Source organism: Calypte anna, chromosome 20, assembly GCF_003957555.1.
Source record: "Calypte anna isolate BGI_N300 chromosome 20, bCalAnn1_v1.p, whole genome shotgun sequence".
In the NCBI taxonomy this organism is placed as follows: Eukaryota; Metazoa; Chordata; class Aves; order Apodiformes; family Trochilidae; genus Calypte; species Calypte anna.
Window position 1 is genome coordinate 14,634,140 of NC_044265.1, and position 13,164 is coordinate 14,647,303.

A 13,164-nucleotide genomic window follows, 5' to 3' on the forward strand; every position below is an offset into this window, starting at 1 on the left:
CCGGGCCCCGGGCCCCAGGCGTGGTCCCAGTGACGGCCCCCGGCACGGCTGTGGTCCCGCTCCGGCACCGAGCCCCAGCACCACCGCGGCGCGGGGCTGGGGAGGACACCGAGCCCGCGGGAACCCGGTGGTGGGGCCGGTGCGTGAGGTGGGGCGGGGGGGCACGGGACCCTCACCGGCTCCACTGAGTCCGGGGCGTCGGGGGGCTCTGGCACCCCCCCTGGCACCGCCTGCCTACAGCAGGCAGGAGGCGTCCGCCGAGCGCTTCCTCAGCTCCTTGCCGGCTTTGTGGGGGTGTGGGTGTGCGTGGGCCGGGCCCGGTGCGGGGTCTGGCAGCGGGGCCCCCTGCAGCTGGGTGTCCTGGGGGTGCCCCACGGCCCCCACCGCCTCCACCCGCAGGTAAGCCTTCACCTTGTGGTGCCGCGCGTTGCCGTCGCTGGAGTCGATCACCCGGCACTCGTAGGTCCCCTCGTCCGACGGCTTCACCCGCGACAGCCGCAGCTTGTGGGAGATGTTGCTGCCGACCACCTTCACCACCTGCAGGGGGGCGGGCGGGGGGTCAGGTGGCACTCGGGACCCCCACGGCCCCCGGACACCGGAGTAAGTGGCACCCCTGCCCACGTGCCACCAGCCCGTCCCCCAGGGAGGTGCTGGGGAGGACGTGGTGGCAGCAAGGCAGTTGTCCTGGGGAACCCCAGCCCTGGGATGATGGAGCCCCCGGTGTGCACCCGGCAGCTCCGGGTTCGGAGATCAATGCAGGACCACGCTGGCTAATTAGCTTTCCTACCAAATTGATTCGCTCTCAGTATTTATCACCCAATGAAATTTAAGACTTACTCAGTAGCCAGAGCCATGGCTGCTATTGGGCTGGGTCAATAAATCAGATTTATAACCCGCCCCAAGGCCCCTGGCTCTGCTCCCTATAATCACACTGGATGGCAAAGGCCATTTTTCTACTTGCCTCTGCATTTGTTAGCTGAAGATTTTATGGTGTTTAGAAATGGGGCTGGGAGCCACAGCCAGAGAGCTGCAAACTCCTGGTCCAGAAGGCAAAGAAGACAGCACCAAAATGTGGGCAGCAGCATGGGGAGGGGGTGGTTTACCACCAGCCCATCCAGTGGGTTGAGCTGCAGGGGCAGCCAGTGCCTGCACATGTGAGCACATGTGAGCATACATGAGCACGGGTGAGGACAAGGCAGGCTCCAAGCAGTCCCTGAGATGGGGCAGGAGGCTGTAGGGGAGCTGCCAGCCCCTGTGCGAGCCTGACAGGGTGCTGAGGCCATCACAGCTTCAAAAAGGAGCTTCAAAAAAAAATCCTCTTGGTGTTGGAAGAGCAAGGAGCCACTTACTGAAATTAATGGCTGGGAAATGTAGCACTAATGAAAGAAAACCCCAATTTGCTGGTGCCACCGGCAGCTGCCCAGCAGGTCACTGAGCCTCAGCCCACAGCTCGGCTACAGGAGGGAGAATTTTATGGGCAGTTGCAATGCTCAGGGCCTCATTGGCATGAGCAGGACAGTGCCAGCCCATGGGAATGAGGGAGATGGGACAGACAGATGGCCCAGCCCTGCACTGTGCCACTGCTCGGTGGCAACACAGTGAGTTTTGTAAAAGAGGGGAAGAAATAACTCCAGAGCCATTGGGTTTGCTCCTATGTGGCAAAGAGCAGCTGCAGTTCTCCTCTGGGCATCCCTGCCAAGTGCAGGGGGTCCAGGCAGAGCCAGCACCAGCACCTGCAGCACCAAGAGTGTTTTGGTGGATAAAAAATGGCCAAGAGGGTCCCTGCGTGTGATTTACATCTCGTGTTGTTTGACGCTGCTGTTTGTTCTCAGTCAATTGCCTCCGTGCTGTAATGCACATTTTATCAGAACTGTTCATGGGGGTGTCTTGCCCGTGTTCATTTATCTCCTCCATTCTCCAAATGCTTAATGATCAAGGACATTCAAAATAACTAAAAAAAAAAAAAAAAAAAAAAAAAAAAGGGTTTAAAAGTCAAGCCTCTCCCTGCTGGCATGACCAGGAGGGGATGGCAGAAGTGCTGCACCTTGAGCACTTTGAAATAAATCCTGGTTACAGAGGCACACGCATTGATTACATTCCAGAGTGCAATTAACTGCCTAATTATGCTGAAAAATGCCCCAGCTGAGCAGAAGCATGGGGCCCAAGATGGCTTTGCAGCCACAGCACCCTGTCACAGGACAGACCCCAGACCCAGAGGCTCCACATCCCCTCTGGATGTGGATTGTGGGCATATTGTGGTGTCCATCACGGGACCGCTGGCAAACGGGGCTGGAACCTGGGGGAGTCACGAGGTGAAGGTCCCTTTGGGGCACTCGTCACCGTCAGGACAATCAGGGGGCACCGATCCCCACGGGAGGGCAATGAGAGGCTGTGGCCTCCATCATGTAGCTCTTTGTCATGACACTGCTGTGGCTCTGTCACCTCCTGGGGCCGAGGGACTGATTCCAGGCATGGGGACCCCTGGCCCCGAGGGGCAGTGGGGGCCTGGCAAGCCCTCTCCCCCCACGCTGCCTTAGGGAGGGACAAGCACAGAGTCAGGGGAGGCTGCAGGGGCAGGGCAGGGGTGGGCAGCACTTTCAGATACTGCTCCATTTCTGTGCACCCAAAGGGCAGAGACCCCCAGGATGGGGAGAGACAGAGGGGCAGTCAAGGTTGGGGGCATGTGCCTGACATCGGGAGGCTGAGAGCATTCAGTTTATTTAAGTGATTAATGTCTCCTCATTCTGCTCACGTGAGCCTAAATGGCTTGGGATGCTAATCCAGTGATAAAATTAGATTATTTTCTCAGCGTAAATGTCTCCCAGATGCCAACAGGAGCCGGGTGGGGCTCAGGGTCGGGGCTGGAAGGGGGAAACAGGGGAGCTGCCCCTCTCCATGGCTGTTCCCAGCGCCCATGCTGGGGTGGATGCAGTCCCCTCACCCCAGCACTGCCAGCCCCCAGCACGGGGGGGAGGAGTGCAGGTCCCACCCCCTGGGACTCCCGGTCCAGGGCAGCCAGCCTGACTCAGGACACAAACCCCAGGAGATTTCCCAGCCCGCACCCAACACTCCTCCCCGCTCTGGGCAGTGCCAGCATCGCCCCCCAGCCCTCGGCCGAGGCCCCTGCAGCCAAACTCACGCTTATTTTTGTTGCCTCCTTCCCCGGCTCCTCCTGCAGTGATGGGTCCAGCTGGTGGGAAGAGAAGGGGGACCAGAGAGGGGAGAGAGACCGTCAGCTCGGCTGGGGGGAGGCAGGAGCCCACCGGATCCCTGCTCACCTTGGGGAGTGGCAGGGGACAGCTGCCCCAAGTGAGGAGGAGGAGGAAGGGGCTGCCCAGCCCCTGCAGACCGGGGCAGCCGGAGCCGCGGTTATCATCGATATTCCCGACCCGGCCAGGGAGCTCAGCACCCTGGGTCTCTCCAGCACCCCTGGGTCCTCACCAGCAGCCACCGGCAGCACCAGGGCCTGAGCATCTGGTGTTCCCACTGTGCCATGCAGCCCATTCCCATGCCCACTCCCCACACCCAGCACCCCTGTGCCCCTCACCCCACAGCCCCCCTTGGCTCCCCAGCGAGGAGCAGCCCTGCCCTGGTGCTTTTCTCAATTAATGGTAATACCAGCAGCAGCTCTGCCAAAGACACAATAATAAAGGCTCATTAAAATACCCAAAGCTGCCTTCCCATTATTTGGCCCTTATCGCTATGTGAACAGAAAGAGAAGCACAGAGACAGCTGTTTGCTGAGCCCGCTGTGCAGGGACACGGGGAAAACAAGGGAGGGCTGTGGGGGCTGTGGGGATGGATGCAGAGGGACGAGTCTGTGATGGGGCATGACAAGGCACAAGCACAAATCCCGTGTGGCTAACTGGGGAGGGGAGCCACGACAGCCCAGCTGCCGGCCACACACCCCGGAGCAGCCCTGGCACAGCCCCACGGGAGCCCCGGGCCCTGAGCACAAAGAGGGGGGGACGAGTGCCCACTGACTGCCGGGGGAGGAGAGGTCGGGGCTGGGGACCCGCGGTGGGATGGGGACCCACTGAGGCCATGAGAGAACCCCGGGGCTCTGCCTCCTCTTGCTGCTGGAGGGGTTGGGATGAGGGGCATTACCTGGTTGGAAGCCCATGTCTGTTTGTCCGTCCAGTCCCTGTGGTTGCGGACGTACCACCACTGAATCTCAAGGGAGTAGGAGGGGGAGCCGCTGCCTCGGAAGGAACAAGCCATCTCCACGTCCTCGCCTGCCCGCGCCGTCATGTCGTGGGGGGTCTCGGTGAAGAGGGCTGTGGGAGACAGAGCCAGGGCTGCGGGAGCCTGCGGGGACGTGCCACTGCCCAGCAAAGGACAACGCCACAGCTCTGGCAAGGAATGATTCCACCACTCCAGCAAGGGACGATGCCGCTGGCCATGCAAGCAGGAGAGCCCAGACGCCTCCCCACCAAACAAAGCTGGCACCTTGAGAGGAGGTGAGGAGTCCCTTCCAGGCAGGTGGATCCCTTCTGTCCCCAGCTGACCCTCGCCCGCCCCGTTTTCCCCTCCCCAGCCCCCAGCACTTTGCAAAGAGCAGGGTGAGGGCACAGGCCCCCCGGGTCCCATGTCACACCCGTGGACCCGAAGCCCTGGAGCAGGAATGGGATCCCTGCACCTCCGAGATGTAATAAATCAATAAAGCCTGATCCATCTCTGCTTAGATTAGCGCATGAATGAAAAATCCTTGCTTAATGCGGCCCCCAAACAGTCTCCCACATGCCATATGGTTTGCTTTCCTCGCTCAAAACAAATATTGTTGGGAGATGTAATTAGAATTCTTTTCATCTCCTCTGGAGAGATTATTGTTCCTCTGTAAAGACAGCCCCGGCGCGCAGGTCACCAGCAAATGTTATTGTCACAATCTGTGGTGGCTTCTTCCCAGCACAACACGAGGACGGGGGCTGAGCCCACCCCAGGCCAGCACAGCCGGGCCCGGGGCTGCGGGAGGGGGTCCCGATGTGTCTGTGCCGGGTGCCCTGTGCCCTCCCGTCTTCACCAGCCGCCTGGTGCTGCCATCTCACAGCCACCACGAGGGTCTCCCTGGTGTCACCGGAGCCCCCAAGGACACGCGTCCTGCCGGGAGCAGTGCGCAGCTCTGCGGGGCTCCTCGCCGAGCCCTGATCCCCTCTGAAAACAAATTACTATCAGCCCAGACGGAAAAGTTAATACCTTTACTACCTCCCCGTCCCTCCGGACGCATGGAAATCCCATATACTTATCACTTTCCTCTAATCCATCTCAGCAGGGGAGCTGAGGGAAATACCCAGCATAAGAAGAACGCGGCTCCCGGCTCCAGCCCGCCCGATCGCCCGGGACCCTGGGGGCTGCCCCGGAGAGCAGGAGAGTCCGGGGCTGCCCGGGGCTCACGGTACCGGTGCCGGCACACTCCTCACCTCCAGCATCGGGCTTTTCCCTCGGAGGCTCCTGCTGGCGAGGGCGATGGCCGAAGCCAGAGGGTCCTGGCAGAGCCCTCGCCGCCCCCCGGGACCCCCCGGCACATGGAGCAGCGGCGGGGACGATGTCCGGGGCTTCAGCTGTGCCCAAATTACTGCAAACACAATTAAAATCCGCTCCCACAGACGGCAATTTGGCAGATGAGCTGAGAAACGGGTTGATTGGATCATGCACCTTCTTTGTTTCAGATCTTAATTGGGAAGCGTGTGTACCAATTAACCTCCGGCTCGGCCGCCTCCGAGTGCACCGGCGGGAGGGAGGGTCCCGCTGGTGTCCCCCCCCCTTCTCCCCCCCTCACCGTCCCTCTGCAGGGAGGGGGCTGCAGGGCCCCCAGGGTCAAGGGGTGCCTGCGCACCTCGTGTCCTTGGGGTACTGGGCTGTGCTGCCCACCCCCCACCAACTCAGAGGGGGGTCTGCAGAGCCCCCTCGGACCCCAGCCGCCATGGGGACCTCTCGGGGGGAACAGAGGGGCCGCTCCCCATCACTCCTGAGCACCAACCCCTCTAATGGACACCGTGTGCCCCGACTGCCAGGTTGGGGCAATGTGGGGGGGCACGGGACGAGGCTGCCAGAGCCCATCGGTGCCCCAGCCTCCTCTTGCCCCTCCCCCGACACCCCCAGCACCCACCACTGTCCCCTCTCGCCATGCTGACATTGATACTGCATCCTCCCAGCAGAAGAGGGGGCTGGCAGCTCCCGGTGCTTTATAGCCTGCTACCTGTCATAAACTGAGAAAATCGGGATCAATAAATCTTCCAGGAAACAAAAATCAGGGGAAATAAAATGAACTCAATGGGGAAAGACAGATAAACGGAATTGAAAACGCCTGCTGGGACAGCTTGGTGCTCTCATAAACCCAAGATGTAAGGGCTGCTGCGCCCAGCACGGGCAGGAGGGGAAGGGGGGGGCACGCCCTAGACCCCCAATGGCAGCTCGTGCATTGCTCCGGGCTCCTGGCAACGACTCGCAGGACCCCCTCCCCCTGCCCACTTCTGCCGAACCCAGCAGAAGGCCCTGGGCAGAGCTGCAGCCGGGCCACAAGGCAGGGTCAGGAGCTGGGGAGTGGGAAGCCCCCCAACCCGGGGAGCAGGAGGCCCTGGGCAGGCGGGTGCAGGAGCCGGAGCAGCCTCTGCTGCCCCTTGTCCCTCCCTCCGGCTGTCCCCATTGTGCCGGGGATGCGATGGAGTGCGGCCCCTTCTCCCCTTCACAAAGCTCCAGGTCATTGCTCTGGCTTTGTTCTGCCTGGGTGACTCAAGACACTCGCAGCACTAATTGCTGCCTCAGCCCTGCACTCCTGGCATCTGCTCCCCCACCAGCAGGACTGTGCCGTGAGACAGGGCTGGACCAGAACCAGCTCCGGACGTGGCCACCGAGGCCCTGGGTCCCTGACACCGTTGCTCTGACAGACCCTGACCCTGTGTGGTGCCAGCAGCCCCTTCCCAGCACCCCCTTGAGCTGGTCCCCGACAGCACTTGGACCTGCCAAGGACACCGGCACATCGGTGCTGCCATCACCAACACCAGAGGCTGCACCGGGGGCTGCATCACTCTCGCACCGACTCCCTGCCTCCGGCAGCTCCCGACGCAGAGTCCGTCATCGCCCCCCTCCCCGGGGTAAAAGAAGAGGCAAGAGAAAGCAGCTGGCAGTGGCAGGAGTCCATCTGGCACCAGAAGTGCATCCCAGCACATGCACCGGGAGGGATGGGCCCCCCCTCGGTGCCACAGGGCCCCTCCAGCCCTCGGTACGGGCTGTCCCTGCGGGAGTCACCCCGGGAGATCATAAGGTGCCAGAGGCATCCCCTGGGATGCACCCGAAGCAGAAGCTGCCCCATTATGGGGGCTGTGCCCGGCCCACGTTGTCCCCGCAGGCTGCTGGCCTGAGCGGTGCAGGTCAGGCTGAACCCTCCCTCTTCTTCCCATCTGCCCAGTGACATCTGTGAACACAGCTCCTCCCGGCACGCCTGCGGGCAGGGATGCTGGCCCCGGGTCACCGACAACACAGCACAGCCACAAAACAGCTCAAGAACATGATGGCCGTGTCCGGGGTCACCGGCGGGAGCCCAGCAGGCAGATCCGGCTCCAGCAGCTGGGCCGGGACAAAGGATTGGGTAGCGAATGGGTGACAGGGCCAGGGCTGGAGCCCGGGTGGATCCGGACACAGATCCACTCAGCCAGGTCCTGGTTCTGCTGGCGGGTGCCGGTCGCAGTTCCACAGGAATGCTGCTCTCCTCCAGCAACCCTGCAACTGCTCCTCCCGAGGGCAGCCCCAGGCTGGAGCCACAAATGCCAGCCCGGGACAGGAGGGCTTCTGCCAGCACACCGGGGACAGCAGCGCCATTTCTCTGCCCCTCTTTACTGTCACATTAGCAGTAGAAATAACTCAAATTTGCAGCATAAATTAAAAACAAAAGAAATCCAGTTCCTGCCGTGCTTACGCTCAAGCCAGAGCCCACCTCGTCAGGGAGCTGGAATTAACCTTGAATCCTGTGAGTATTCCAGCAGTGACCCTGACCCACCCCAGCTGGGTGCCACCAGCAGTCCCCTTGCCCCGGAGTTTGCCACCACGGCAGAGACACCGGCCCTGGTACGAAGAGCTTTCCCCAGCAAAGGGACTTGCTGCTCCCAGCTGGCTCTGGGGAGTTGTGAATCTCAGACAATTCCCTCCGAGTGAAGAGAGGAAGAGCAGTTCTTCGACAGCATAAGTAGCGAAACCCTAAAATGGAGCATTACGACAGCTCCCATCAGGACCCTTAGCACTGACATGCCACCAGTGATTCCCAGCAGGCGTGGGATGATTCCCACAGGCAGGGCACTTGGTAGCAGGCAAGAAGCAGCCTGAGGCAGACAGGAGCTCTGCTCCACTGGAGATCACCCTGGTCTCACACCCAGCACCCAAAACACAAGTGCCTGGTACTGGCAGCTGCTGCAGAGAGCTGCCCAAACCACACAGGTTGCTGGTCCCCATCCCACAGCACCAAGTGCCTGCAGGCACAGCACCCCCTGCCCGGCTCTGCCTGCCCAGGGACCACTGGGCTCGTCCCACAGCAGCTCCAGGCCAAGCACCTACTGCGAGGCACCAACACACCTGGCACAACCGAGCCTCGCGACACCCCAGTGCCCAGCCCTGCACCAAGGCAAGAAAACCCCAGAGCCAGGGGACACAGCCATGGGAGAGCTGGACACAGGCAGAGCCACAGCAGAAGGGCCCAGGAAGGGCCATCTGTCCCAATGCCCACGAGTGCTTCACACCCTGTGAACCAAAATCACAGAGCACCCACGACAGGGAGAGCACCCAGCTGAGTGCTCCTGGCACCTGCTGAAGGGGAAGCAAAGCAGAGCCCCCAATGCCCCCAGCCCTCTCCGGGTCCCCACTGCCCCCTCCCCAGCCCTACTGCTTGACCACAGTGTCGCTGCCACACTGACCGAGGGTTTGATTTGCTGCCTCCCTCACAGGGAGCGTTGTGATTAAAATTAGCTGTCACTGTCCTAACGTAATAATTCCCAGTGTCTGGCCCCTCGTCTGTCAGCTTCTTCAAGGGAAAAGAAAGCACAGACATTTGATGAGGAGAAGTGTCAGAAGTAATTGCCTTGAATGACTGCACGAACAGCAGCAGGAAAAAACACATCGAGTGGAGAATTCCCATCAGGAAGTATGAAAAAATACGGCAGAATGCAAAGTGCTTATGAAAGTAATTGATAGAATAATTATCGGGGTGTGCGAGAAGGGAGCAGGGCAGCACCCCGGGGAGCGGGGGCACCGCTGCCTCCAGCCCTCCAGCAGCGGCTTTATTGACGGCGAGACACCAGCGCCTGAGAGCAGCCAAAGGAAGGAGCTCGGCTGCTCCTTCCCGGGAAGGGAAGCTGCTCACCGAGCGGCTCTCGCTGCCCTGCTCTGGCAGCCTGGGAAGGAGCTGGAGCTTCCCAGCCGGCGCCGGTGTGAAAGCCGATGGCACCAGCACAGCGTGCACAGGCTGTCTGCAACGGGGGGCATGAATAATTGAAGGCACCAGCCTGAGAGGAGAGGAGAGAGGAGGAGAGAGGTAGCGCTGTGGGGAGGGAAGTGATGGCGGGGAAGGATCCTGCGGCTCCAGAACTCTCCTGAGGGCAGTGGGAACCGGTTCTGGCTCCATCCTGGCTCCAGACAGAGCCTTTGCTGTGGGACAGGGGTAAGACTTTCTTTGCAGGAGACGTTTCCCTCCCCAGCAGCCCTGGCTGCCGTTCGATGGAGGCACATCGCTCTCACTTGCAGGGTGGGGGCCACGCACCCTCTCAGGCGTCCTCACAGCCCCCCCACCATGCCTGGAGCACACCCCACTCTCCCTCGCTGCAACCGCTGTGGAGAAGTTAAAGACAGCAGCAAACGTGCTCATGGGCTGTGCCAGACCCTCATGGTGCAGCCAAGGCTCCTCCAGGCTGCCCGCACCGGGCAGAGATGGCGGCGAGCTCCGGCCAATGCCTGCTGTGGGCAGAGTCTGCAGGACCTGCCCGTCCCCACCGGCCACGGATGAACCCGACCCACAGCCCAGGGTCCTTTACACTCTGTGCCCTGGCCCATCGGGCACTGGTGGTGTGGAGGGGAGGCTGTTCCAGACAGTAATGAAACGATCAATCTCCGATCTGCTAAACAGCGATTTATACAGGTTTTCAGCACACGCAAGCTTTTATCAAATTGGTATTCACCTACTGAACACAAATGGCTTATTATACATGACCCACTTATTCACTGCTTTTCAGTGTCGTTAATAAAGGTTTCTGTTGTGATTAAGTGAGTTGCTGCAGAACTGCTCGTAGTAGCAAGCTGTAATGTGGCTCCAAAGTGCACTCGCCCTCCCAGGATATTTCTTCTCCTTGGCTCCCTGCTCCCTCACAGCGACCATTTCACCATTTATTTGGCTACTGCTGAATTTCTGAGGGGGGCGGCGGCTAATGGAGGCTCTTTGCCCACAGCTCCTTCCGGCACGCCAGGCTGGAAAACCTCCGGAAACCTCCAGCCGTGACCCCAGGCCAAGGCAGATCGTCCCTGCCCACGCCGGTCCCGAGGCTTCCCCTGCCTGGGGGCTCCTCGAGGCGGAGAGCGGCTCCGCTCCATGTGCCGGCAGCTCCGGAGCCGTGCGAGGGGGGCGGCTGTGGGCCGGGCACCGCCGGGCACCCAGCACACGCCCCGCCGTCACTCCTCGAGATCAGATTTAAATGCGCCCGTGTCACCCCGCAAAGAGCAGGGGAGGTCTCGGCCCTCTCCTCTGGGGGGGCTCTGTCTCCTGTTCCCTATCCCCAGAGACAGAACAAACCTTTTGGCAGGGGGCTGCAGAAAGAGGTTCCCCTTCCCCAGCCCCCAGCTGGACCCGGCCGGGTTTGGCAGCACCACCGGGCACCGGGGCCGGCACCGAGGCCAGGGAAGCGGGGAACGTGAGACGGGAGGGTCGCTCCCGCTGCCACCGTACGAGCCTACAGCGATGCACTGGGGCGTGCCCAGGGGTGCCCGGCACACGGTGGTGCGCAGGGGACGCACACTTGCGCGGGGATGTGCCTGGAGGTGCAGATTTGCGCGGACATGATCACAGAGACGCACCGCGCGGAGCCCCCCGGGTTCGGCAGCCCAGCAGGGGAGGCGGAGGCCGCCCGCCGGAGATGGGAGCGGCAGAACCCAGCCCCGGTTCGGCCGGGCCGTTCCCCCCGTCCCGCTTCCCTGGAGCCGCCGGGGCGACGGACCGCCACTCACTGCTGCCCGCGCCGGCGGAGCCCAGCTCTGCCACGGGTACCGGGATCTCCCCCCAAACCCGTCCCGGGGCCGCCCCGACCCGCCTCCAGCCCCGCGCGGGGACCGAGACCGCCGGAGACCGGCACCGCGGGGAACCGAGCAAAGGGACCGCTCCGAGCCCGGCCGCCCCCCGCCCCCCGCTGCCGCCGCCAGAGCCCCGGACCCCCGCCCCGCCGCCCGCGCTCACCGCTGCCCACCGCCTGGGCGTCCCACGGGGGGTGCCGGGAGGCGGCGCCGAGCTGCAGGTAGAACCCCAGGTAGTGGAAAATCCCCAGGGCCAGGCCCAGGGCGCCCATTTTGCCGCGGGCGCGTCCGTCCCGGGGGCGGCGGCGCCGCCGGGCCGAGCCCTGTCCCCGGGGCTGCGCCGCGGTCCCGGCGCCGCCGCGCTGCGGAACTCTTCCCTCTCGCGGAGGGCGCCGCACGGCGAGGAGGTGCCGCGGCTCGCCCGGAGCCTCCCCCGCCCGGCGGAGGGATCCCGGCCCCACGCACACCCCCAAAGTTTTTCCCACGGTTCATTCTTAAACTGCGCGGGGCGGGGCCGGGCCCCACGCACCCACCGAACCACCCCGGTACCACCCCACCTGAACCCCTCGGTATCCCACCGGAGACCCCCCGCACCACCCCACCAGGACCATCCGGGACCACCGCGCCCACCGCAGACCCCCGGTACCTCCCCGGTGCGACCCCCCAGTACCGCCTCGCCCACCGGAGACCCCCCACCGCCCCACCGAGACCCCCGGTACCGCCGCACACACGGTTCCGGCGGGGGAGGCTTCAGCACCAGGGACAGCGCCCGCAGCCCCGCCCGGTACCGGTACCGGCCCCGGGGTGCGGTGCCCGCCTCCCCATTGCTCTCCCGGGGCCCCTCGCCCCTCCCGCCAGGAAAATTAATTATTTAAGAGAAGGAAAAGGATCAGACACCGAGGGACAGGGCCCGGGCTCCGGCACACACCCCAGCTGCAGCCTTGGGAGGGGGGAACAGGAGAGGGACCCTCCGTGGCCCCTGCAGAGGAGGGACATGGGGCGACTGCGCTGGTTTGAGGCCTTTTTTTTTTTTTTTTTTAAAAAAAAAAACCATTAATGGAAGCAAGGGCGCAATCGCCCGCGTGTGTCAGGGATCACCGCCCCAGATGGTGCAAACTGCAAAACCAGGATCTGGGGGAGTGAGGCACCCGAATTCCTCCAGCTGGACAAACCCTGAGGCCAGACCCCCCCCGACAGCACCGGCCTGCCCCCCCTCCATGCCCCTTGCCGCAGACAGAACCACAGCCCCAGGACCTGCACCATTCACACACTATTTTGAAAAGTTTAATGGTACGAGGGGGCCCGAAGGCTGCTGAATTTCTCACCCCCCCGAACACCACTTCCTGGCTGGAGGGAAGACACAGATGCAGCTTTCACTCACACAACGTTATCTGTGTGCCACACGGCAGACTGAAGGATATTTGCTCTCTAGCTTAACAGTAAAAATCAGATTATTTCAGGTGTCTTCTGCCATGAGATGACAGATGCTTGCCACAAAGAGATTCTTTAAATTGGAAGTGAAAACACAAACGGTATTTTCTTGCCCTTCCCTCAGCAGGATTCTTTCAGCAGAAGGAGCAGCAGTGCTTTCCCCATCACCGCCCTGCCAGGCAGGGTGCTGGGGAGAGTTCCTGTGTCACAGATCAAGAGTTTGACAAAGTTGTGTCTTCTGCAGTGTTTGCTGCAGGTCAGGATAAAGCCCAGAGCAGGGCAGGGAGCATTGGACTCTGCCCAAGCCCAAGCCCCTCTAGAGCTGAGGGGAGGGGAACCGTGGGAATGGTTGGGTTCAGGGGTTCCCTCTTTGGGGCAGGGGAAGCAGCAGTCAGGGGGTCCAGGCTTCCCAAGGGGAAACTCGCTGGATCTGTCAGCAGCTGGGAAGGAGCAGGAGGAGATGCTGGAGGAGCTC

General features: G+C 62.2%; 1 protein-coding gene across 1 annotated transcript; it reads right to left on the bottom strand.

The window, feature by feature from the left end:
* Nucleotides 1-220: 220 nt before the first annotated feature.
* On the bottom strand, nucleotides 221-11,621 carry VSTM2L (V-set and transmembrane domain containing 2 like). Its single transcript, XM_030463098.1, has 4 exons — nucleotides 11,422-11,621; nucleotides 4,107-4,276; nucleotides 3,140-3,190; nucleotides 221-537 (listed from the first exon to the last, which is right to left on the bottom strand). Exons 1-4 carry the CDS (start codon nucleotides 11,528-11,530, stop codon nucleotides 235-237), a joined length of 633 nt encoding a protein of 210 aa, XP_030318958.1. The 5' UTR covers nucleotides 11,531-11,621; the 3' UTR covers nucleotides 221-234.
* Between the last annotated feature and the right edge of the window lie 1,543 nt (nucleotides 11,622-13,164).

Excerpts from the sequence above, each read along its gene's own strand:
- VSTM2L (XM_030463098.1), bottom strand. The coding sequence starts at position 11,530 with ATGGGCGCCCTGGGCCTGGCCCTGGGGATTTTCCACTACCTGGGGTTC. Across the intron at positions 3,191-4,106 it reads AGACATGGGCTTCCAACCAG|CTGGACCCATCACTGCAGGA; the intron begins GTAATGCCCCTC and ends TCTTCCCACCAG. Across the intron at positions 538-3,139 it reads AGGAGGCAACAAAAATAAGC|GTGGTGAAGGTGGTCGGCAG; the intron begins GTGAGTTTGGCT and ends GCCCCCCTGCAG.